General features: G+C 36.5%; 3 protein-coding genes and 1 non-coding gene across 10 annotated transcripts; 1 reads left to right on the top strand and 3 right to left on the bottom strand.

Annotated features, from left to right (window-relative positions):
• Positions 1 to 399: 399 nt before the first annotated feature.
• On the top strand, positions 400 to 471 carry TRNAQ-CUG (transfer RNA glutamine (anticodon CUG)). The gene has a single exon. It is a non-coding gene; the product is annotated as a tRNA-Gln (tRNA).
• A 215-nt stretch (positions 472 to 686) lies between these two features.
• Positions 687 to 3,118, bottom strand: LOC110767135 (tyrosine sulfotransferase-like protein). 2 transcript variants are annotated; one of them, XM_021970583.2, is made up of 3 exons: positions 2,948 to 3,117; positions 1,824 to 2,018; positions 687 to 1,329 (listed from the first exon to the last, which is right to left on the bottom strand). In XM_021970583.2, the coding sequence occupies exon 3, from the start codon at positions 1,306 to 1,308 to the stop codon at positions 922 to 924; it is 387 nt and encodes a 128-aa protein (XP_021826275.2). In that variant the 5' UTR covers positions 1,309 to 1,329; positions 1,824 to 2,018; positions 2,948 to 3,117; the 3' UTR covers positions 687 to 921. The 2 variants fall into 2 exon arrangements, with proteins under 2 accessions (XP_021826275.2, XP_021826276.2); XM_021970584.2 differs by lacking the exon at positions 1,824 to 2,018 and having other exon boundaries at positions 2,948 to 3,118.
• Positions 3,119 to 3,268: 150 nt separating this feature from the next.
• LOC148297078 (protein DEFECTIVE IN MERISTEM SILENCING 3-like) lies at positions 3,269 to 7,705 on the bottom strand. 4 transcript variants are annotated; one of them, XM_088248723.1, is made up of 8 exons: positions 7,484 to 7,695; positions 6,191 to 6,334; positions 5,841 to 5,955; positions 5,442 to 5,679; positions 4,835 to 5,026; positions 4,430 to 4,750; positions 3,996 to 4,221; positions 3,269 to 3,634 (listed from the first exon to the last, which is right to left on the bottom strand). In XM_088248723.1, the coding sequence occupies exons 1-8, from the start codon at positions 7,502 to 7,504 to the stop codon at positions 3,602 to 3,604; spliced, it is 1,290 nt and encodes a 429-aa protein (XP_088104849.1). In that variant the 5' UTR covers positions 7,505 to 7,695; the 3' UTR covers positions 3,269 to 3,601. The 4 variants fall into 4 exon arrangements, with proteins under 4 accessions (XP_088104849.1, XP_088104848.1, XP_088104850.1 ...); XM_088248722.1 differs by having other exon boundaries at positions 3,269 to 3,646; positions 7,484 to 7,683; XM_088248724.1 differs by lacking the exon at positions 7,484 to 7,695 and having other exon boundaries at positions 3,269 to 3,646; positions 5,841 to 5,970.
• Positions 7,706 to 8,038: 333 nt separating this feature from the next.
• On the bottom strand, positions 8,039 to 21,516 carry GMI1 (gamma-irradiation and mitomycin c induced 1). 3 transcript variants are annotated; one of them, XM_088248721.1, is made up of 32 exons: positions 21,174 to 21,516; positions 20,076 to 20,436; positions 19,747 to 19,779; positions 19,524 to 19,610; positions 19,359 to 19,414; positions 18,717 to 18,800; positions 18,218 to 18,290; positions 17,275 to 17,330; positions 17,035 to 17,173; positions 16,827 to 16,895; positions 16,447 to 16,530; positions 15,972 to 16,022; positions 15,386 to 15,518; positions 15,150 to 15,211; positions 14,709 to 14,837; positions 13,982 to 14,072; positions 13,853 to 13,887; positions 13,215 to 13,290; positions 12,930 to 13,112; positions 12,600 to 12,758; positions 12,346 to 12,367; positions 12,112 to 12,226; positions 11,865 to 11,981; positions 11,181 to 11,495; positions 10,953 to 11,051; positions 10,566 to 10,667; positions 10,307 to 10,447; positions 9,939 to 10,053; positions 9,400 to 9,601; positions 9,106 to 9,297; positions 8,611 to 8,931; positions 8,039 to 8,465 (listed from the first exon to the last, which is right to left on the bottom strand). In XM_088248721.1, the coding sequence occupies exons 2-32, from the start codon at positions 20,415 to 20,417 to the stop codon at positions 8,255 to 8,257; spliced, it is 3,894 nt and encodes a 1,297-aa protein (XP_088104847.1). In that variant the 5' UTR covers positions 20,418 to 20,436; positions 21,174 to 21,516; the 3' UTR covers positions 8,039 to 8,254. The 3 variants fall into 3 exon arrangements, with proteins under 3 accessions (XP_088104847.1, XP_088104846.1, XP_021826304.2); XM_088248720.1 differs by having other exon boundaries at positions 10,551 to 10,667; positions 21,174 to 21,515; XM_021970612.2 differs by having other exon boundaries at positions 10,551 to 10,667; positions 20,076 to 20,407; positions 21,174 to 21,515.
• Positions 21,517 to 22,804: the final 1,288 nt, after the last annotated feature.

Raw genomic sequence — 22,804 nt, 5'->3', positions numbered from 1 at the left:
AGGTGATAAATAAATAAATAAAAAGGAAGAAGAAAAATTTAAAAAGATTTCTGGCTTTTTTTGAATGTGAAGGGACAACACTGACCCATGTGTGTCACTGAGCGACGTCATTTTCGTAGAAGCTATCAGCTAAAGACCGGCAGAGATTTTATTGTGTTTTGGGCAATCATATGATAAAACGTTAAACGTCTTGTGTCTCAGGCACTGTTCATCAGACTCATCAACTCAACTGGGAACTGACAGCTCAAATCTTTGTGAGCTCATGTACTCATGCATGGTCTCGGCTGCATCTGATCAGCCCAAGTCTTTATGTCCCTGTGATTCCTCGGATTGGAATCTTTGACTCTTAACGTCAACCAGTTACTATATATAGCAAACTTTGAAGCCGTATGAACAATTGGTTCCATGGTCTAGTGGTTAGGACATTGGACTCTGAATCCAGTAACCCGAGTTCAAATCTCGGTGGAACCTTCTTTCTTTTTTATTTATTTACTTTTTTTGCCATTTTTTAGTTTTGGCAGTGTATGAATTGAATTCAGCCCAAAGGTACTGTTTCTCTTGCAATTAGATTTACTAGCCAAGTTGACATCCCTGTTGAAGTCGCCTTCTTTTGTTTTAGGTTAACACGTGAAAATTCTCTCAAATTGGTAGCCGATTTTGTTTTGGAGCAAAGCAAGGTGCCCATATTCTACTTAAAAAGTATACTGGAAACAATTGCAAGAAAGATTAAAAAGGGGTAAATTTTACACCAAAAGAAGACAATAGCCAACACAACAAAATGTTGGCACTTATACACTACTGAAGTGATGATGCAAACATACCTTCTAGTGGTTCTTGCAAACATTTAACACAGGCAAAGTACACCAACGTCATTCAACCAAAACAAGGACGACTCAAAACAAAGCAGCATTTCACACAAGATCAGCTTTTGTTCTTCTCTTCTTCCTTCATCCTCTTCTCCCACACGCGCTTCTTGTAATCAAGCAACATTTGTGGCATCTTCACCATCAACTTGGCAGTGTTTTCCCGTTTCTCTGCAGCTATCCTGTCAACTTTGTGCCCTTTCCTCTTGGTTCTCATTTCTTTCCTTGCTGGATCATATGGCCAATCCTGTCCCGCGAGGAGCACTTCCCTTCTAATTTTAGCTCGATGACGAGCACTGATTCCAAGCGGCTTCCATGCCCCTAGATGCCAGTAACCCCACACACCCTTGGATAGCTCAGAGCTGTGTTTAGCCAACTTCTCGCGCCATGGGTACTGGTACCCTCCAATTGTCTTTGCCACAGATTTTGCAGCTTGGCCTGCCATTGATGTAGTCTTTCGGGTTCTCTGCCAGACCACAGAAGAAGAAGAGAATACAAGTATATATCAGCAAACTCTCAAGGGAAGAATGATAAATTGATGATGGCAGTATTTATAATAATACATATATATTTATAATAATAATAATAATATATAATATTAATACAACACACAATAAAACATAAATGATCTCAAGTTAAAATTAATAAACAAAATTCCATATGCAAATCTTCATCATGAACCAAATTCCAATTAATAAACAAATTCATTATGAACCAACACCAGAGCCTAAATCTAATTAAAAACTATCCAAACAGCAACCACCACAGGTAATAAACCTACCCAAATAATAAACCATATTTCAAACAGCAACCAAGAATTTTAGATTAATTAAGCTACCCAATTAATAAATCAAATTCCAGATGCTATTGAACTAACCCAATTAAAAACAGAGCCTAATCTAATTGAAAAAAGATCCAAACAGCAAGTAAGATAATTTTATTTCTTTAAACCAAAAATACCTCCTGCAGTCGTTGACTCGTGTAAGCAGCGAGGAGCAGTAAAGAGAGATGGCGTCGATGGACTGTGGAGTAGAAGAGAAGAATACTATGGTGTCATTGGCTGCTGGTGGTGACTAATGCGAAGAAGACGATGGCGTGGAGGAGAAAGGATGGCGTCGCTGCGTCGTTGGAGGAGAAGAAGACGATGGTAAGCCGCTGAAAGGAGTGAATATGTGAGGAAACCTAGCCTCAGTCGAGAGAAGAGGATGGGTCTTTACAAAATGATGTTTTAAAATTTTAAGTTTGATCCATATTTGTTTTTTAAATTTTGCCTAAAACACAGTTTCAATAATTGTGTTTTGATCCCATTTGTTTTAAAATATTTGAAAACATGTGACAATTCTTTCATACTATATGACCCATATCCTAAAGAAGCAAACAAAACGAAAATGATAACCATACATGAAAACCAGATAAGCCTTGGTTAGATTGTATATCCTAATAGAGTGATCTATATCTTCTTGAGTGGCAAAACATGCAATGTATCAACTTTGCTACATTAAAAATCTATATCTTGCTGGTTAAAATTTTCCAAAAATCGCTAGGCTGTAGGCGGGCGGCAGAGGCCTAGCGCCTAGAGGAGTAATCGGAACCTAGAGGAGTAATCGGCCCAGGCTGCCTAGGTCGATTTTTGGAACACTGGTTGGTTAAATGAGCAGGCACTCTGAACCAAAATGCCTTGATAACAATGTTGAAGCTGTAGCTTAACATGTGAATCTAAAATCATCAAAACAGGAGAAATAAAAGAGCCGCCGTTCTTGTATAAAATCAAATGGCGCTTGGCTTCCTTATATATTGATGGATCATCAAATGGCCGCCTTCTACAGTTAGCAAACCTAACAAGAGTAATTAAATTTTCATTTTCACAATCTCCAAACAGCAATTAGGGTTTTACTTCGAGCTTGAAATTTTTACAGTAGAAAAAACAACGATAATGAAACGAAGGAATACTGAACGTTTGCGTTTGATAGAACCCTAAATCAATCATACCCACATCTTCGATCGTGAATCAAATAAAACAAAAAATGAGAGAACGAGGCAACACAATAAGCAATGAAGAATTATAAAGAGAGTAACTAGCTCACCTGGTTTCGTGATGCCGCCGAGTCAGAGAGAATGACTTCGTGATGCCGCCGAGTCAGAGAGAATGACGCAGAGTAGTGACCGGTGGGAGATAAAAATTGAAAATGAAGACTGACGAGTGAAGACGAGAAATGGATATTGCTTTGCTTTGCCTGTTCAAGTTGCAGAGGGTTTGATGGCTTTGTGCATGGGCTTGGAAAATTAATGGGCTAGCTACTAGTATTTACATGTAAATTTCATAAAATTAAAATAAAATTGATTGGACCTTATTTTTTAGACAAAAGCCCGTTTAATTTTGAATTGTGAATGACCCAAAAATAAGATGCATAACTTGGTTTGTTTTTGTCAATTATATCATATTATTGTACATTTGGTTAAGCAAATTCAAGGCTGTTGAAAGCCCTTGGTGCATACAATTTATCCACCGAAAGTTCCTTAAATCTTAATTCTGCTTCTACAAAGCCCAAACTTGAACAACACGAGCCCCTCACTTAACTCAGCAAAATGCATCTCTGTTTTTCCCACTACAATTTTCTGGCTTCATAAAACAGAGATAAAACATGACTCTCTCAGCCAGACGCTCAACCAAGCAAAGTGCTCAAGGCTCTCCCTTCCCTTCTATATGGTCTGCTGGTGCCTCGTGTACTCGTCAGTTCTCACCTTGAGGTCACTCTGCTTTGTGCTGCTGCCTGAAATTGATGCTGCCATTATAAATAAGGACCACAATTAAAAACTCATTCCCTAGGCAGGAAAATCAAACAAACTACACAGATGATTAACTATTCAACACTGGCGTGGGGGTACTCTCTAGTGCAATGGTAAGTTTATTGACTTAATGCAGTACCCATTATCTAAAGAAATTTAATGTTAATGGTATAAAAACAGGTTTGATTCTGCCAAAGGACTGAATGGAAAGAAAAAAATTATCATAGAATCCAGCAGCAGTCAAATAATTTCTTCTGTTTTTCGGGTCAACTGAAGCCACATTGCAAGTAACTTGTACAATTGTACTGCAATTCATTGTTAGTTAAAATATGTTACGGGTGTTACCTGAGTTGCATATGATGAGCTATCAGCCAGGAATTTCAGAAAATCTTGCTTCTTTCTGTCAAAATTGAACTTTGCGTTGTCCAATAATGCTTGTTCTCTCTTCATATCTTCCTGCATTTTTTCTTTTTTCCACTTCAACTCATTGATTTGTCTTTCAGAATCAAGATAGGTTTCGGGTAGGCTTGATGTCACTGACAGTTTAGGAAATCTCACATCTACATCTTCCCTAACATCAGATAAGTTTTAAAACTAAGATGTGGCAGCAAAAATTCCTGTTACCATAGACAAATAACAACAATATCTAGACAGTAAACAAGTTATCTCTTAATTAGTTTAAGTGTGTTGAAAATTCCAAAAGGCTGTAAAATAACGAATTCAATGTCATACATAGTTAGAAATAAATTTTTATTTCATTTGTTGGCAGAGCATCTTACCGGTTGCCAAGAGAAAACACACCAGTTGACCTAATCATCCCGCCATCTAAAGAAATGGCTCCATCACTTATACAAGGAAGTGCAGGAACCATATCTGCCCTTGTTTTATATACTTGCAAGCGACAGAAGAGGTTATAAAATAGAGTCTCTCTCAGGCCATGCCCACTAGCTGTGACACAAAATAAGCTTGTGCTATCCACATGGATCATATTTACAGCATAACCAAGAAAACCGGGTGGGCATTCCCCATTAGGTAACCTTGGCTTCAGAAGATCAAGCCTCCTCTGTGGGTCATCAGGTACAAATTCACCAGCATATGGTCTGCAGAAGAAGAAGAAGAAAATCTTTTGATTACATAGCTGATACAATAAAGTTTACAAATTCACCACCATATACAACACATACCTTAAATTATCAAGACAAATGACCAGAAACCGGCCTTCTAATGTCCTTCCAATAGAAGCACCAAGCCCATGAAGACCAGAACTTTTCTTTATGCAGCCTTCATTGTCATACGTTTCTAAAGCTTTGACACCTTCAAAAGTCTTACAGACAATTGACAACATAGTATCGACTCCTAAGTATTCTGATAAAAGCCTGCACATTCCAAATAAGTTGAATAAAAACTAGGTCTAGTTATAGGCCTAAGTAGACAAGGTGGATAAGATAAGGTTGGGAAGGAGAGAGCCGGAGAGGGGGTGGATTAGAAACATCTTTATGGCCAGGAGTTATCGATGTACTCATTCCACAATGACCCTGAATTAGTGGGTTCCATTTACACCTGGTAAGTAAAAACCCCATCTCTTTTGCTTCAAACTCCCTACAACTACAAAAACATGACAGAACTATGGCACCTAAACTCACCCCTCACTAGTCAAAATCACAGGACTAGTAGTAAAATGCACGGACATTCGCACGCGCACGCACACACAACCCTACTTATGAGGTTATGGCTTTTGCACAACTTCACAACTTGAGAAATAAGGAAAACAAAAAATATGAGAATTTCGACCTGCTAAGATTATCATCCTCTACTTTGCCAAGCATTGCAACAATACCAAGGACATCCTTCGTCAAGGTAAGATGGGCAGCCTGAGTACCATGACGAGTTTTCAACTGCCATAGAATGCCTGCAGCAGACTTCTCACGCTGAAGAATCTTTTTAGTTGTTTCCTCCTCACTTTTACAGAGGGAATGGTCTTCATTTTCGATTTTAGATGCAGTTGAGGTATGATACTTCCCTAGAATAACTGAAAGGAAACTCTTCAGTGGAAAAAATTATGGAAACAAATAAAATAGTGAGCAATGTATTGCAAACAGGGTGCTTATATATTTCACCTTTTTAGTTCGCGTGTTTTGAAATGAATTTATTTACACCACTAATGCAATGTATATGAAGAAGAAATTTTACCTTGCAAATCGAGAATAGAGTCATCTAATTTGTTTCTCTGAGACTTCAGAAGTTTTATGTTGTCTTCATGCTGTTTAATTTTCATCCCCATCATTTGTAAATCATCTTGAAGTTTCTGTATAGATTAGTTCTTTGAAAAGTTAGTTAGTATGATCCATCCCCGCTCAAAAAAGGATCCTCTAGCAAAAAATGACCAAAATGATGAATAACAAAAATATTGAAATTTTAAAATTTTGTTATGGTTAATTAATTACTTCAAAAGCAAATGTAAGTGAAATATTCACTATATATTAGCAACATGCATGGTAAATCAAAATATAAATGGTCTCCAGAATAGGTTCTTGTACAACCTTAGTGTAGTAGATGATGGATTCTGCTTGCGCGAATCCTCCATTTTGCATCCCATCCTTCACAACTGGACTAGTTTCTTTTTCGTCCATTTGCATCAATGCTGTTGAATCTTGAATAGATAATGACTTTGTATGATCTGAAATCTGCAAAAGGAAGATTAATTAGCATAAAAAATACAGACAGACACGAGGATGCAAGAACCTAGGTTATTTTGGGCATGGGTTTTTCTGGTCCAAGTTTATCTTGTTTTTACCATGAAGTTTTTCCAATATAAGCGGGTTCCTTAATTTTATTTCTCTCTCATAGAGGAAATAAGGTAATTAGGTGGTAAACCTTTCTTCTTGACTGTTTACTAGGCATGCTAAAATGATCACAACTAAGAAGTCATCTCCACTCACTAATGAATTCATGGAAATACAAATAAGTTTCCAAAAGAAAAAGACTTTCTAAATGCTAAATATGTTGCAAAAATCATTGCTCTCCAGTAACTAGTGGTTTCAAGCCAACAAGAAAAGGCTGTAAACATATTCACTCACCACAACAGCATGTGCCTCAAGTTCTTAAATTAGTGGCAGTCTCTACAGGGAAAATTTAGTCAACCAGCAAAAGCTTTAGAACACTAATGCCTCAGACGCCCCAAAAGATTTACACAATTCAAGACAGCACTTTTAGGCTACAAAATGCAATTGCCTCTCAAGATTCAATTTGAGAACTTAATTCAAGCAATTATGAAGGACTACCTTCCACAGAAAACTACCAATTTCATAGTACTTCTTCCAAGGACGAAATACAAAATGCAATTGCCTCTCAAGATTCAATTTGAGAACTTAATTCAAGCAATTATGAAGGACTACCTTCCACAGAAAACTACCAATTTCATAGTACTTCTTCCAAGGACGAAAATGCTTAGTTGCATGTTGATTTTCCATTCTTTCTTTTCCCTAGTGGAAACTCAAAGTGACGGCAAAATGAATTCTAGTGCAAAAAATTGAGAAAATTTAACTAAACCCAGTGACGAAAAGCTCTTGAAAAATTCACCACATAATTGAAGTTTACTTTCTTGGCAATTCAAAGCATCGAAAAACAATGGCGAAGAGAACAACGACATGCATTTGAATTACCAACACCTAATGCTGTGTGGGCCATTAGGTAGCTAAAAAAGTGCTTCAAGCGAGAAGAAAATAAAATATGGTTTGGAACTTTACAACCTAAAATATACCAAGTATTTTCTTGCATTTTCTCGGCCACCAATCAAAGAGAGGGCAGAGAGTGAAAATCAGAGAGGGACTCACCTGGTTGTTTGGTTGGAACATCTTTCTGGTTCTTTTCTCACCCGCTCTCTCACTCTGTATGCCTCTCTCCAACTCCAGCTGGTCTCCCTGGTTATTAAGAATCTAAAATTTCATTGACCTCCTTGTGGTTTCTGAAACACAAATTGGGTTGTAGTGGGCCCTATTCTCCGTCCGGAAGCAACGACCGTTTGATCAAAAGGACCGCTCACTATGGTTAGACCCACATGATCTAAGGGTCTGGAAACTAGATTACGAATAGAGTTGTTGGCATAAAGGTTAGTGGTGTGTGGTTCGAAGCCCACGATGCCGTGCCCGTGCGTGCGAGAGCTAAGACCCTATTGTCGAAATCACTTACTTTTTAAATCATCTTAATATATAATGCTTTTTAAATAAAAAATAATTTCATCATATATAATGATAAACCGAAATTATATTAGACACAATTCTTGTCCATGCCAATACCATTACCATTACTTTATGATGATGCAACAGCGTCCACAGATCTTGTCCTCGTTACTTAAGATCATTAGTGATTTCGACCACTTCATGTATGAATGAGAAACTAGGATGATATCATGTCATTTCCTCCTTTTACAGTTTGAGACATGCAAAAATAATTCATCAAAAACACACAAAATTCACTAAACACATGTCAAAATGTGATTGGGCTGAAAGTAAAGGACACAAGTATTTTCTTATCATGTCAACTATAAATACATAAATGAGCACTAGCTAGAAACTAGAAAGAGGCTCCTTCTATATTGCACTGCACTAGGTAGTCTTAATAAGCCGACGCTCCTTCACTGTTGCGAGCTCGTGCCACTTCTTGTTTTTCTTGTGGAATTTCTTTAACGCTTTCTGATGGTCTTCGGTAAATTCTTCTATGGCAGCAATGACCGCGCTCATCGTTTCCTTGTATATTTCAATCTTCTTCTTCATTACCGCAACACTCCGCAAGACAGGAAAACAGATTTCAGGATTCCTGAAGGGCAATGAACAAAAGGTCTTGTTGGAAAACCAAAAAAAACACTCTTGAAACATTAACAAGCAATGCACACTCTCAAATTGCAGAGAGAGAGAGAGAGAGAGAGAGAGAGAGAGAGAGAGAGAGAGAGAGAGAGAGCTACCCATATCCAAGAGAAACTGCTCCTGTTTGTCTTAAAATCCCACCATCCAGAGATATAGCACCATGTTTGATACAAGCACGAGCAGCTAACATGTCTTGCCTAGTTTTATAAACATGGAGTTCCCCAAAAAGAAAATAAAACAATGTCTGCCGAAGACCATGGCCTGCAGCTGTCGTCATGTGTAAATGATGCTCATCCAGGTCAACCATATTAACTGCATACCCCAAGAAACCATCCGGAGTATTTCCACTTGGCAAGATAGGATATGGCAAGCCCAGCTTCCTTTGAGGGTCACTACCATCAAAATCACCTGTGTAAGGCCTGCAATACAATTTTCAAATTCACGTCTCAAATTGCACAAGAAAGCATTCCAGAGTGTTATTATTTCTCCCTTTTGGACCCCTTTTTGTTTGGGAAAAAAATGCACTGCCGCAAAGAAAAAGTAATTCTAATTCCAAAAATGACGAATTGAAATTAGGAAGCTTTCTCTGTTACCGTATATCTTCAAGGCCTATAACAAGAAACCGGCCATTTATGGATCTCCCAAGCTTAGCTGCTGCTGCATAAAGAGCATGCCTAGAATCAACTTCCCCATTGTGTTCATACTTCTCAAGAGCAACAGCAGCTGCAAAGGATCTACAGACAACAGCAAGCATTTGATCTTCACCCAAGTACTCAGATAATATCCTGCAGACAGGTGAATATATAAACAAAAAGCAGAAGAATAAACAAATATTCTTTTTAACTTGAAGACTGGAAAACGAAAAAGGTAAAGAGGGGGTAGTAGACCTGCTAAGCTCACTGCTCCCAGTACTACCAAGTAAAGCCACCAAACCGATCATGCCTCCCATGAAATCATTGCCCAACTCTTGGGATGGAACTCTTAAAAGGTTGAGGAGTGTAGAAGCTGCAGTGTGGCTCATGCTTTCTATGCGGTGTTTCAATTCTGCTTTCATGGAACAGTAATCTGAATTGCAACGTTCAACAGAAGCTGCCAGCATGAACCAAAATATACACAAGCATTTTTGTAAGTACGTTATTTGTTTAGTCATTATAAAGGTAAAATGAAAATCTTAGCATGGGAAATATTATAACAGAAAACTGAACAAAACAAAAGATCCTTGGATGGAGATATAATTTGAAGTTTGAAATTGAGAAATTATATTCCAAAGATGTATGAAGTGGTCAACAAGCAAAGTAAGGTAAAGCAAGAAGACGCATTTTGGTACAGGAAAATCTCCTTCAAATAGGACACAGGTTTTAACACGCCACATTTATGCCCAACCAAAGAAGGAAAAACCAATAAAATCATATAAGTAAATTAAAACCTTGCAAAACATATATATCTTGCTCAATTACTGCCTTCTCCTTATTAAGCGCATCCAAAATTTTTTCCATATCTCCAATCTGCATTCCACTTCGGTGAAGGTGTTTCTCCAATTCCTGGAGGGATAAGAAGCAAAGTCAAAAATAGAAAGGAATTGTTTAAGGCAAGATTTCCAAATCTGCTTGATTATTGCATTAAGCAAATAAGCTGGACATTATAATGAAGAGACCTATGCATATTTGGGCTAATGAGAGCTCAAATACTTGATATGGGATCTGGATCATACAATAGATGAACTATGATGGTACATCCATGATACAAGATTTCACTTCATCTATAAGTAATTTAAAGCTGCATTTGTTTCCACACCTTCTCCTTATTCACATTTGATGCCTCCAAGTTTTGTGCTTGTGGAAGGGAAGATGAATCTTGGAGAAGAAAAATCTTTTCATTTGGGCAAGGGATTGGACTCTCATCATACTCCACTTTTGGAGCTTTCATTACAGGAACCTGAACATAAAAAACTAGCAATGTCACTGTGGATGGATGTAAATGCAAGATATAAACTTCAAGTTACATATTACTAATTTAACGTTGCAATCACAATTAATACCATTAAGTTTCCTACTTGCTGAATTGAAGAGGAATCCTGGAGAGGCAAAACCTTGCCATGCGAAGACTGAACCTGAATCTCATCAAACTCCACTTTTGGAGTCCCAATTACAGGAGCCTGAACATAAAAATTAACGCCCGTCATTGTCAATGTGGCAGATACAAAATATAAACTTCAGGCTGCCTATAAATGATTTAAAAGTGCATTTGTTTCCATGCTCCACTTTTGGATCTGGATTTGGTATGAAAGATAAACTTACTACGGTACATCTGTGCTAAAAATATGAAACTTATTATCTATAAATTCAAAACTGCATTTATTTCTGCATCTTCTCATTATCACAACTGGTACCTTTAAGTTTTCTACTTGAGGAAGGTTAGATATATCTTGGAGAAGCAATACCTTTCCCTTTGGACAAGTGAATTGGATCTCTTTATACTCCACTATTGGAGCTTGCTTGATCAATACCCTTTTCTCAACATGCTTACAATTTGACTCAGTCTTGTAAACAAATACACATATAAAATGATCAGAAACAAATACACATATAAAATGATCAGAAACAAATTACAATTTTAACACATTAAAAAATGAACAAAAATATAAGACAGCTTGCCAAATATTACTTACCAGATGGAATGAAAATGTATAGACACCAGAAGTTTGAAACAAAGCTGGGTACTTGGATTTAAGTGGAAAGATATATAACCCTTGAATTCCTTTAAGTGGCTCAGGTACTGTGCATGCCGAAATGTCGCAAAAATTTCGAAGACTCTCAGCATCACTTCTGAACTTAACTTCCATAGACATTTTTAAATTAGTTCTAGCAATATACTTCTGGTCAAGGGTCTTTGACGCACAAGAAGAGACATAACTGGCAGGACGAACAACAGCCACAATTACTTCTGGAGGAACTTTTCCAGCTGGGGCATCCACAGGCAATGCCTGAAAGGAAACATTAATTTACGTTTTACTTGAATATATTTCTATTTGATGATCAAGACAATGGTGAAAAGTAAATTAAAAGTCTATTTTATTTTAAACAGAGAATAATGATTGTCAACAATGAAATACACATATACTCATCTCAACTCAACTGAATCCTCAATCTTTTTTTGGTCACATGGACCAGTTTTCATCATTCAGGCCTATCTTAGAATATCTTCGACATCAGTTTATATCCAATCAATTTTACGTCATCCACATATCTCACTTTTGGCCTTTAATATCTTCCTCATTCTTGTGACATGAACCAAATAATTCAAGCATAAATTACGAATAAAGAAAGGAAAAGAAATCCAGAAATATACTAACCCCATCAACCCCCAACTCCTGACATTCTTCTGCATCCAGCAGATCAATTGTAGAAGGAGATTTCTGGCGTTGTTTCTCGAGCTGGTTATCCCATTCATTACTTTCAACAGCTACACACTGATGCCAATAGCTCAAAATTCAGTAAAACAGTCAGCTACAATACTGAAGGAAAAAAAAAACACCATCTTTTTTTCTCCAAAAGAACAAAGGCGTGAAGCAAGATATTAAAATAAAATAAGAAGCCAACCTTCCCAGAATCAATCACACTGACAGGTACAGATAAGGAGTCACGAATATCTAAACTGGTATCCCCGTCATTTATTTTAAGGATGCATCCCTTGTCAACTGACAGACTTAATGGCCTTACAAAAACAATAGCAATAACAGATGTATGCCAGTCAAGCCAAATGATTTTTTATGAATCAAGTGTGCAGGTTACATAAAAGAAAGATTACGGAAGAAAATGCACAAGAAACTGCACCTGCAAATAATTCGAGCCCCCCCTGTTTAGAAAGAAAAAGAAAACCAAAACAAAAGGTCAGGGACTTAAAACTGACCAAAATAATTTCATTGTAGAAGATATCCAGAAAAATCTAATTATCCTTAAGCATGTCAGAACAAAATTATGGAAGGTATGAGCACGTGGATTATATTTCAATAAGAACGTCACAGAAGAAAATGTTAAAAGGATATTCAAGCTTCATGCCTGCACGTGTTATTCGGAACATTGCTTACCACCAGGGTCACCTTCGAGACCTTCAAGCAAAAAATACTCAATTGTGGCATAGACATTGTTGTTATGAACCCCAGCACATGCTCCCCTAAAAAGTTTGATTTTCTGGCCACATTTCCAGGTCACTCCTTTCCTCTTTAGAGATTTATGAACCCTTGCAACTAAAATTTAAGAGAAAAAAATTATATGATTAACAAACATGTGATTCAATTAGATTAAAGTTAAAAATGAAAAGAATTGCATTAAATAAATAAGAAACTCATGCAAACAAATATTCAAATTTTATGTCACACTGCATCATGAAATCAAGCTTCTTCTCCTTCTACACCTACCTTCGGATGAAATGCGAAGTGCCTTTTTGTTTGCAGGACTGACAACAAGAACAGGTTGATCTTCACCACAGTGAGCTTCATCATCATATCGCTCATGCATTTGAAGAATCCAATCCTCATACTCCTTCTTTAGTTGAGAAAGAGTTAATTGGTTTCCATCTCTATATATTTTAATTCTGACATCTATGGAAATGAAAACTATCAGATTTAGAAGAATAACAAACAGAGAATGCAGACTAATCAAAATAGATAGTTGCATACTTATTAAATATAAATAAAGATCACCTTTTTCATTCTCAAAAGGCTGATTGCCTAAGTTCCTCAGTGAAGTGGTAAAAGGACTATGGTGTGCTAGATTGGTCTGTGATTAACAATGCATTTGATCAGTATATCATTTATAGTTGGTTTGGAACCAGCTAACCAGACATAATATATGCTTTCCATTTGCTCAGCTCCATGTGTGTGTATAAATTATGCTTTCTGCAGACAAGTAAAATCACCCAGATGTCTTTTGTGGAACTGTAAAGTAATATCAAATGGCCTCAACTTCTCAAACCCAATGATCATTGATCACTTAGGTGCAACACAGCACATATTTACTCATTGAAGGAAATGGCACAGCCTGAAAAGAATACCCACGCCACCCAGAACTAAAGATAACAACGATGATACATGTTTGACCTTCTATCAATAAGTTATCAGTAATAAGTCTGCGCCATCCAACCAGCTAATATAATTATCTAAAATCTGTTATTTGCAAAAGCAAACAGGCAGAAAGAGGGAGAAAGGGGAAATATCAAAATACTCAAGAAATTTCCATAAATGAGAAGGATTGTTTTTCAACCCAAAAAAAAAAATCAATGGTGTGGTCACAGGCAGACTCGAAAATATTTTTCCAACACACGCAAATATATAGCATTTACCTTAGATGGTGTTGGATTGAAACCAGCGTCAGTCTCTGCAACCACGACATTTTTTGTTCATGCATGTTTACAAAACAGAAGAATTCCAAAAGAATGACAAGAAAATGTTCAGGAAGGGAACTCGCTTACCGATAAAGCATTTAACTCTCAAACAACATATTTTCAACAAGTCTGCCTTATCTCCTTTTTTTTGCTTGAATTCCATGAATGGAAGCCGGGCCTATGGTATATCAGATAAAAAGACACCATTAGAACAAATAATAGTTGCATCTCGAAAGGAAAAAATCAACCACATCCTCGAATCAACAAACATTCCTCCAAATTGTGTGTTGGGATAATACTAAATAAAACGAAAGTCTTTCATGGAGATATATAAAGCTTGTCAACATCTAAATCCTTTAAAAGTTACAACATTCATCAAACATTTAAGCACATAAATGCAATAGAGAAACACACTAGTCCAACTCAACTTTTGTCTGTACATTGAGCTTTTTGGGATTAATGTACAAGGACTCCCTCAAAGGTCAGCCAATTATGGAAGAGACCAATGGTAGCTACATAAGCAATCAGATACATATTTCAAAAGCTCCATTAGATCGGGCATATTTTTGTCAAACAACCATTGGACTTCAAAAGCTTTAGCTATTAGGAAATAGGCCAATGATGTATTTCCAGACAACAGTTTCAGTGTGCACATGTGACAATAATTAGTGGAATGAAAACATATAATAGTTCAACCAAAAAGACTAAAACTTAGTATCTCTCTTTCTGATTGTAAACCTACATATTTCTAATGTATTTCGTGAGAACAATTTAGGCAAATAAAACAATTATTTCAGGAAAACTGAATGCCTACCCAACGAGCATCTGGAAGTAGGCGACCAAGCCTCCGAATAGAGACACGACTATAGGTTTCAAAGTTTTCTGAGGTTCCGCATCCATCAGATTCTAACCTCTCCAAAATTTTCTCAATATTCTCTTTTCCCTGTGATGAACAATTTCATAAACTTTCACAATGTAGTAAAACATAAGTTATGTACAAGAAGGGCGCACACAAAGATGCACGTGCAATATGGTGGGAGTTTGGGACGAGAAAAGAGAGGGTGGGGATATAGAGGAGAATAGGTTGGTTCAAAGAGGAAAGATGAAAGAAAGTAGGAAACAGATTGGAGGTTGAACTAAGTGGGGTTGTGTACTTTGATAATACCATCCATGGTTTCTCAAAGTGGCTTATAAATGGATGGGGTATATTAGGTATTTTCATATAATGTCCAGCAACAAGAGAGTTAGTTCGTACCTCAACCATGGGAAAATAGACACACTTAAGGCGAGCATTTGCTTGTATATATGCTTTCGAATCTACACATATGAAATATGACAAAGGGCCACTCAGAGTTGACATTTTGTTAAGAGTTAAGACATAATATATAAATGAATGAATATATAAAAGAGGTTGACAAGTGCATAATTACATAATTTCATTCTATAACAAAGAAAGAGATAATTTACCAAAGAACGAAATTAGTCAGTTACCGGGAGATTTAGTCATACTGTCTTGTTTACAGGAGAAATGAAGCTGTAGAACAAAATCAGGACCATTGCATGAATGAACATTTGTAATTGCAATTTCCCCACCTTCAATCTCGGCTAAATCAACACCATTAACCTGGGAAATTAAAGGGGACAAATTCCTTACAAAGATCTAAAGACTTAACTTTAAGGTGCCACTAAGAAGTGCGTGCTCATATACGCAACAATAGATGGGCACAGGAATGAACACTAAGACAGTACTCCTGATATTAGATATCTAAAAGCATATTAGATATTCAATCAATTACATGAAAGAAATTAAGAAAGGTTATCTTTTTGCTTCAAAAAAATTCCATCAAAGTTTTGTAATGATGCTGGCTGGAGTACTTGAGGTTAAAAAATACTACAAGAAGTATTTGTCGGTCAGGCAGACAAGCCTGGCAAGTAAACCTTATATAATCTGATAAAATCCTAATCATGTTACAACTCACAGTTCAAGGATGCCTACTCAATCATCTGGATATATTAAAAATAAGACATTAATGAAATACCATTTTTAAAAATAATAAAAAACAAGACCATTAGAAACCTCAAAGTTTACTGGTGTTATGGTCTTCCCTGATTTGGATTCTTCATCACACTGCACATAGATAAAGTAAAGCATGATAATGGATAAGGTTATTATAGTAGAAGTTAGCAAATAAGATGGTCAGTAAATATATTTTTTGTCGACCTCATATATGGAATAGATCCTGCCTGAAAGGCAAATTCCATATGCATCTGCAGTCATATTAGAGGGACTGAAATGCACATAGAGCAACAAATAGTTTTTCTGATTTTCATCAATTTACAACATGATTGTATCAATTCGTTTAGCATTGTCCACGACATGTCTGTGCAGGACGGGAGTCTATTGCTCGCCCTTGCCTAGTGCAGCCTCTTGGACACGTTGTGTTGGGCCTAGTAGTGTCAAAGCAGGTTTAGAGGTACAGTGCCATACAGTGTTAGTACCAACTTGGCACCTTTTAACCTAAACATAAGCTATTAATTTAGTAAAATCAAACCTGAACATATGGGAAATATATATCCTTCAGCTTGCATTGGAGTTGAGATATGTCCAATTTCGATTTAGGTTTAAAAATTTCAACCTGTCAAGCAGAACTCAAAATTTAAAATTCAGTCGAATTAAAATCAAAAACTTAAAATTATTTATAAGGCACAAATAACATTAGTGCACAAACTTAACCTAGGTAGATTAGTGACTACTGCTTATGGCCTAGAGACACTGAAGCATGAAAAAGTAATTCAGAATTGTATTGGCCAATTTCACATGCAAAAAGAAAAGAAAAGAAGAGAGGCAGGAACCAATATCTCAAAGAAAACTCATAACTTTATAGTTGAACTAGACAATAATTTGATAACCACAAAAGATGCAATACTCAACCTTAGTAAAGCTTCCATGTGGAGTTTTGCTAATTTCATCTTCTAAAGGATCCCTCATACCACCATCAGTCTAAAATCAAAGATACAGTTACGATTAGTAGTTTGAGAAATTAACACACCAGTAAATGGTTATATAACAAACAAGAGAATTCAATATAAGCACAAGTATTGCCTTCTGAAAAGAAATAAACTGCAGCGCACACTTTTACCTTCCAATTAGAATCAGAGTCTGACCCTCTTCTTTTCTTTTGAATATTAGAGTTTGACCCTGTGAGTAAAGCCTCTCTGTCAAGATGCAATGTATACACTTTCCTGGAGTCCTTTGTCTTGGAAGAAACTAATGCATGCCTATAACATGACATTGAAATTATCATTGATGTATTCAAGGAACCATTTCAGCAGAAAATCAACTCACATTGAGAAGAAAAAGAAAATCAGAGAAGTTATACCTCCCTAATTGCATAGATGCTAAAGGTCCTCCATAACCAAACATTCCAAAAAATGGCTACATAACACACAAAACAGAGCTTTAGAAACCAAGCCAGTACTGAATATACCATAGACAGAATAATGACATGCAGATTATGGATAAATTCTAATAACTCATAGAATACTTTGAGTCTCACTTTTGGGTCATATTAAGTTCTGAAAGAGGGAAATAAAATACATGAAGTTGCAAATAGAGTTCCTTTTTTGTGTTTCAGTTGAGGGATATACAACCTTAAGAGTCTACATAAAGCTATAAGGTTCTCATGATTAACTTCAATATATAGTTACAAATTATTGTTTTAGCAATAAAGAATGCCCTTGATCGAATCTACAAAAGATTGAAGAGAACATCTAACCGATGACGTATGCTACAAAAGGTGACATAAACAAGATGGCAAATTCAAGAATGCAATAGTCTTTTCCTTTGATGTACATCGTCAAATTTGCTTTTGATTATAACGAGCAGTGCAGATAATTGATTTTTTTGGTTTCCCAGGGTATCCCCCGCGCGACTGCGGAGACTAAACCCAGATAATTGATTTTAACTAAAGCACCAAGAGGACTTTCCTCTAAAGTAGAGGTCACAAGTTTGATAATCCCTTCCATAAAAGTCATTACTGATTAAAAACGCAAAATATATTTATAACCAAAAGAGCCACAGGAAAATATACATTGTAGACAGAAGAGTTTATATCTCAATATATCAAATTTACACACAAATTAGGTAATCATGGTCTATAATACAATAGACGTAAATACAGTTGCATGCTTCTTCACTACATGTATGATGTATCATGTGTGTATTATGCATACTAGATAATTATTCAACCAAAAATGAAGGGAAAAAGTAAAATAAAGACTAACAGAAACCTTGACAGGAAGATATTTGTGATTTAGTTTTACCATTAAGTACGGAGGTCTGCCCCCTATCGCCTGTTCTCTTAAAGATCTGTGAAGTGAAGCACCCATCTTTCCCCTAAAAGGAATGTGAATCACATTCTTAGCATGGAAATAAAACACTTAACCTCACATTCCTTACCATCACTATATCAAAACTATATGCATACAAATCAAGACTGAAATTTTCAGGCTATTCATGTCAGATTTTCTATCACATTTAAAAAAAACCAGCCATCAATTAAGCCATTATAATAACCCGAACAAAACTTAGAGGCATCTTTGAAAGGAATGAGTTCCAACAGTATGAAACATATTGGGGTATCTGTCCTTTTGCTTTCCTTTGTAATTCTCTTGTCATATGGAAACTTGATATTGGATTTTTAGCAAAACTTGTTTCACCATTCCTACCCATACTTTTGCCTTGGACTCTTGTAACCCATAGCCCCCAAGCAAATTTATTTAAAAAGAGAAGACATAAAACGGTTCAAGGAAAATTAAATACCACTTCACTATAGAATTTTCATCGCTTCCATCCATCCCAGGGCCAGTATCAAAAATTGAAATCACATCATCAGCCACATCCACACTGAAAATAATAAAGGGGAAAAAGAAAAATAATAAAGTAACCATGGAGATATAATAAAGGATAACAATGAGTAAGAGAATGGATATAAGCACAATAGATGGAGTAGCATTTAAAGATCAAACAAATATATCTATCAACTTGAAAGATGAATTGCAAAGTTAGTTTTCAGCAACAAATGACATTGCACGAGGAGCTCAACTAATTTATAACTTAACAAGTGAAACGTTAATTTCAATTACATTGCTCAACATTGAGTTAGTGGTTGTATCAGCAATCATTAAGAAGGAGCCTGCAAAGAATCTCTAAACAACTCTAACAACATGATAGACCCGAATACAAAAGAAACCACCACATAAAGGAGAATATCCCAACAGTATAAATAATGGTCAATCTTCATCTCTCGACCATGATATATCGCTTTCCTTAGGAAGCACAAATCAAAGACCATATAGCATACATGGTCCAGGTTGTACAATTGAAGCAATAGATTTGATAATAATGCAAATCAACATTAAAAAGAAAAACCTTGAATTACTATAGGATCTACAATTGACATACCTTATAAGTTTCTTATGTCTCCTGTCATTTGCCCAAACAGCTTGGAGGGAGTTATCCTGATGCATTTATGAGCAGCAGAACTTAGGCAATTAGATGAAAACAAAGTTAACCACATAAGTGAATAACCAGATCCATTTTCTCAGCTGTATATGTCAAGCAACTTACAATCAAATCTGCCAGAGCAGTCTCAAATGTGTACTCTTCTGGTAATTCTTTTAGTATATCAGTAACAGGTGTCAGATCCCACATATTCTACAAACCAGACAACTCCATCGTGAATTAATGGCAACCTTTGACCAAGCGCATTAAACTTTCAAATGAGCAATTCAATTATGAATTTCAAATTACATAGTAATATGGAAACAATAATGTAAGAGATATTACTAACCTCAAAAGTATAAGCACTCTCATGGGAACCATCCTACCTCATAAACAAAACAAGCAAAATATTATGATACGAAAAACATATATGGTTTTCGTCGACAAGCAAGCAAATTAAAAGATCGCAACCACAACAGTAACCTTCCAATTGGTTGAGAAATCAAATAACATGGCACCTTTTATAAAAACACAAAAAACCATTTCAGATCAATTTAGTTTCAAATTTCCCCTGTCACCAAAGAGACCAATGCTTCCATGTTCTTTCATATTTCCCAGAAATTATCCAGAAACTAAACAAATTACAACATAGTTTGAACTCATGCATCTTATACTCACATGAAGCTTTAGAATATGACACTCATGTGGCTTGAAGTTCTTGAAATTCATTTCACCTCTTATTTTCCTATCATTGGCATCTTCAAGAAATAAGCGACCACTTTTCCAATCAATATCCCTTTTCCGCTTCCCTGAGCTGAATTGTCTATAAGTGAGAGAGTATTCCTCTTCCAGCCTTTGAATGAAATCTCCAAATGGCATTGTGGGCTTAGGATTTTGAAATGTCAAACAAACGCTTGTGCCATTTGGTAATAGGATCTTGAATCTATATTCCCTGTCCTTATCACCATGATCTTCAAGCATTTGGCTCTTTTTGGTCCGCTGCAGCATTGCTGCATCCATTTTCAGCAACACGAAATCTCTTTAGAAAAGACAATAACAGAATTAAGAGATTTGAAATTGCTCAGGAGCCAAGAAAAATCATCTCAACCCACATAACTCTACATACTAATGTCTCTTGTGCATGTAAATAAGTGCAATATGATGCATTATCTGACAATTTACTAGCCCAAAGAAGGTAATGAAGTAGGAAAAACAGGGAAAACTGTTATTATTGACAGAAAATTCAAACGAAAGGAAAAGGAGTTAAAAGTGTTTCAAAGCCAAGAAAATCTCACTTTAGGTGATATATATAGAAGATTTGAAGTCGCCCCCAAACCATTAGTCATACTTTATTTCGTACAACATTTTATGGGCCACCAGGAGTTAATAAACAAGCAAAATGCAGAGATAAAGAGAGAACAGGAGTATCAGGACCGATTTCGACTGAAGATTACAAAAGCCAAAACATAGTTTTCAAACAGATGGTTGAAGAACATGTTAAGAGGCATTCAACCCACAGATAAATCAATATCCAGATGTAGATGACATAAATGACTAGAGGCATCAACAAAATTCTTTCACACTGGTCACTTCTAGCTCGGTACGTGTTGAAGTAAATGTGCATTTTATTAAAAAAAAAATCAATAAATAATAGCCGTTGTGTGAAACAAGCATTCAATCACTGTATAATCAACATTCGCGCGCACACACACACACAGAGTTTAGATATATCATATATTATATACATATACATTCAAGTGTGTATAAGATTCATGCCTTTGAAACTCTGAGACTCTGTTTTCGTATGGAGACGCCTCTTGCGTGGAGCTCACGCAGTGAAGCAAAACTTTCAGGGTTTTCAGAGAGCAAAAAAGAAAGGTTGTATTTTGTAGAAAGAAAAGAAATGGGAAGAGAAAGCGAAGTTCGACTGTTGAGTGTGAGAGCAGCGAGAGTAGACAGTAGAGAAATGAACCGTCTTCTCCTCCCCGCTTCGCTATAGCCTATAGGCTAGCACACAGCGAATGCTTTTTCTCTTTGGCCAGGTCGCTCCAGTACATACTAAAATGCGCTGGTTGGCTTTTCTCGCCATGTCAGCGTTACATTTGGCCTTTGGTATGGCGCACGATACCCCATCTGTTCATATTAGCGGCGTTGCTGAAAGGCGGTGACTTGGGCTGGGATGCGCACGTTCTTCTTAACTTGCGCCGGGTGAGCATTACACAAAAGTTGGGCTTGGGTGCCACGTGTGAGAGACTGGGAAAATGAGGAGACAGTCCGGTGTGGGACCCTCTGCCTTGTGGCGTATTCGGGAAACGCCTGAAGGCGCGCGATATTTCAGCCTTTTTAATTACTTTAAGGGTTAAATATTTTTCTGTCATGAAATTTCAATTTGGTCATTGAGAAAAAGAAAATTAGTCAAATTAGTCACTGTATTAACCAAAGTTTACAATTTATAAATTTGAAGTTAAGTTTCCTTTAAGTTTTTGGGTTAAATACCTTTTTGATCATTGGGTTTTACACGAAATTTTAATTTGATCACTAATAAAGAAAAAAAAATTAACCAAAATCCAGGCAAATGCTATGCTCTTGCACACATGCTCGTAGGCTGAAAATTTATAGCTGGTGTAGCATCAATTAAGGCTAAAACAAGGAATCATATCATGACAAAATATGTTCATATATAATAATTTCAAAAAAGCTCAAATTATAATCCCAACCAGTATCGTACTCCCAAATATAAAGTTCAAAATAAAGTTTCACATTTGCATGGCTTTTGGCTAACTTTTTTTTAGTGGCTAAATTGAAATTTCATGTAAAAGCGAGTGATTAAAAAGGTATTTAGCAAAACAACTTAACGGAAACCAACTGCAACAATAAAAATGGTAAAATTTTGATAATTGTTGGGGTCTTTTTCCGTCGGAAGGCTCGTCCGGGCTTGTTGATTCTCGAACCGCCATAGAGTGGTGGATTAAGCCTTCGTTGCCCCTTTTTCTGAGTTAGCGAGGACTAGGCCCAAAGCATCCCGAGGGAAAAGCATGTCCCATGGGGTACTCTGTTCTTCTTCCAGCGGCTGCGTGTTTGATGTTGACGTTTCCGGCAACTTGACGAAAAGTTGAAGATGACTTGCTGATGTAGATCTGAGATTATATTAGCTTGGCATGAGAGCTTGGAGTGTGGGAGCTAAAGATTCACAAGTTTAACAAATGAGAATGCATGTGCTTGGCTTGGTGTTGGATATGCTTGAGTTTGGGGTGTTGATGATTTGTTATTTGTGGATATGGCTATGGTTATGGCTATGGCTATGGGGATTTACGAGTTTCAAGAGGAGGATGGGAGGAAAAGCTTGAGGCTTGAAGGCTATGATATTTATAGCTTGGAAGGGTGTGAGGAGGAAGGAAAATCTTGGT

Source organism: Prunus avium, chromosome 2, assembly GCF_965620075.1.
Source record: "Prunus avium chromosome 2, drPruAviu1.hap1.1, whole genome shotgun sequence".
Lineage (NCBI taxonomy): Eukaryota > Viridiplantae > Streptophyta > Magnoliopsida > Rosales > Rosaceae > Prunus > Prunus avium.
Note: the sequence above shows the minus strand (reverse complement) of the source record. Positions and strands in the feature narration are given on the sequence as shown.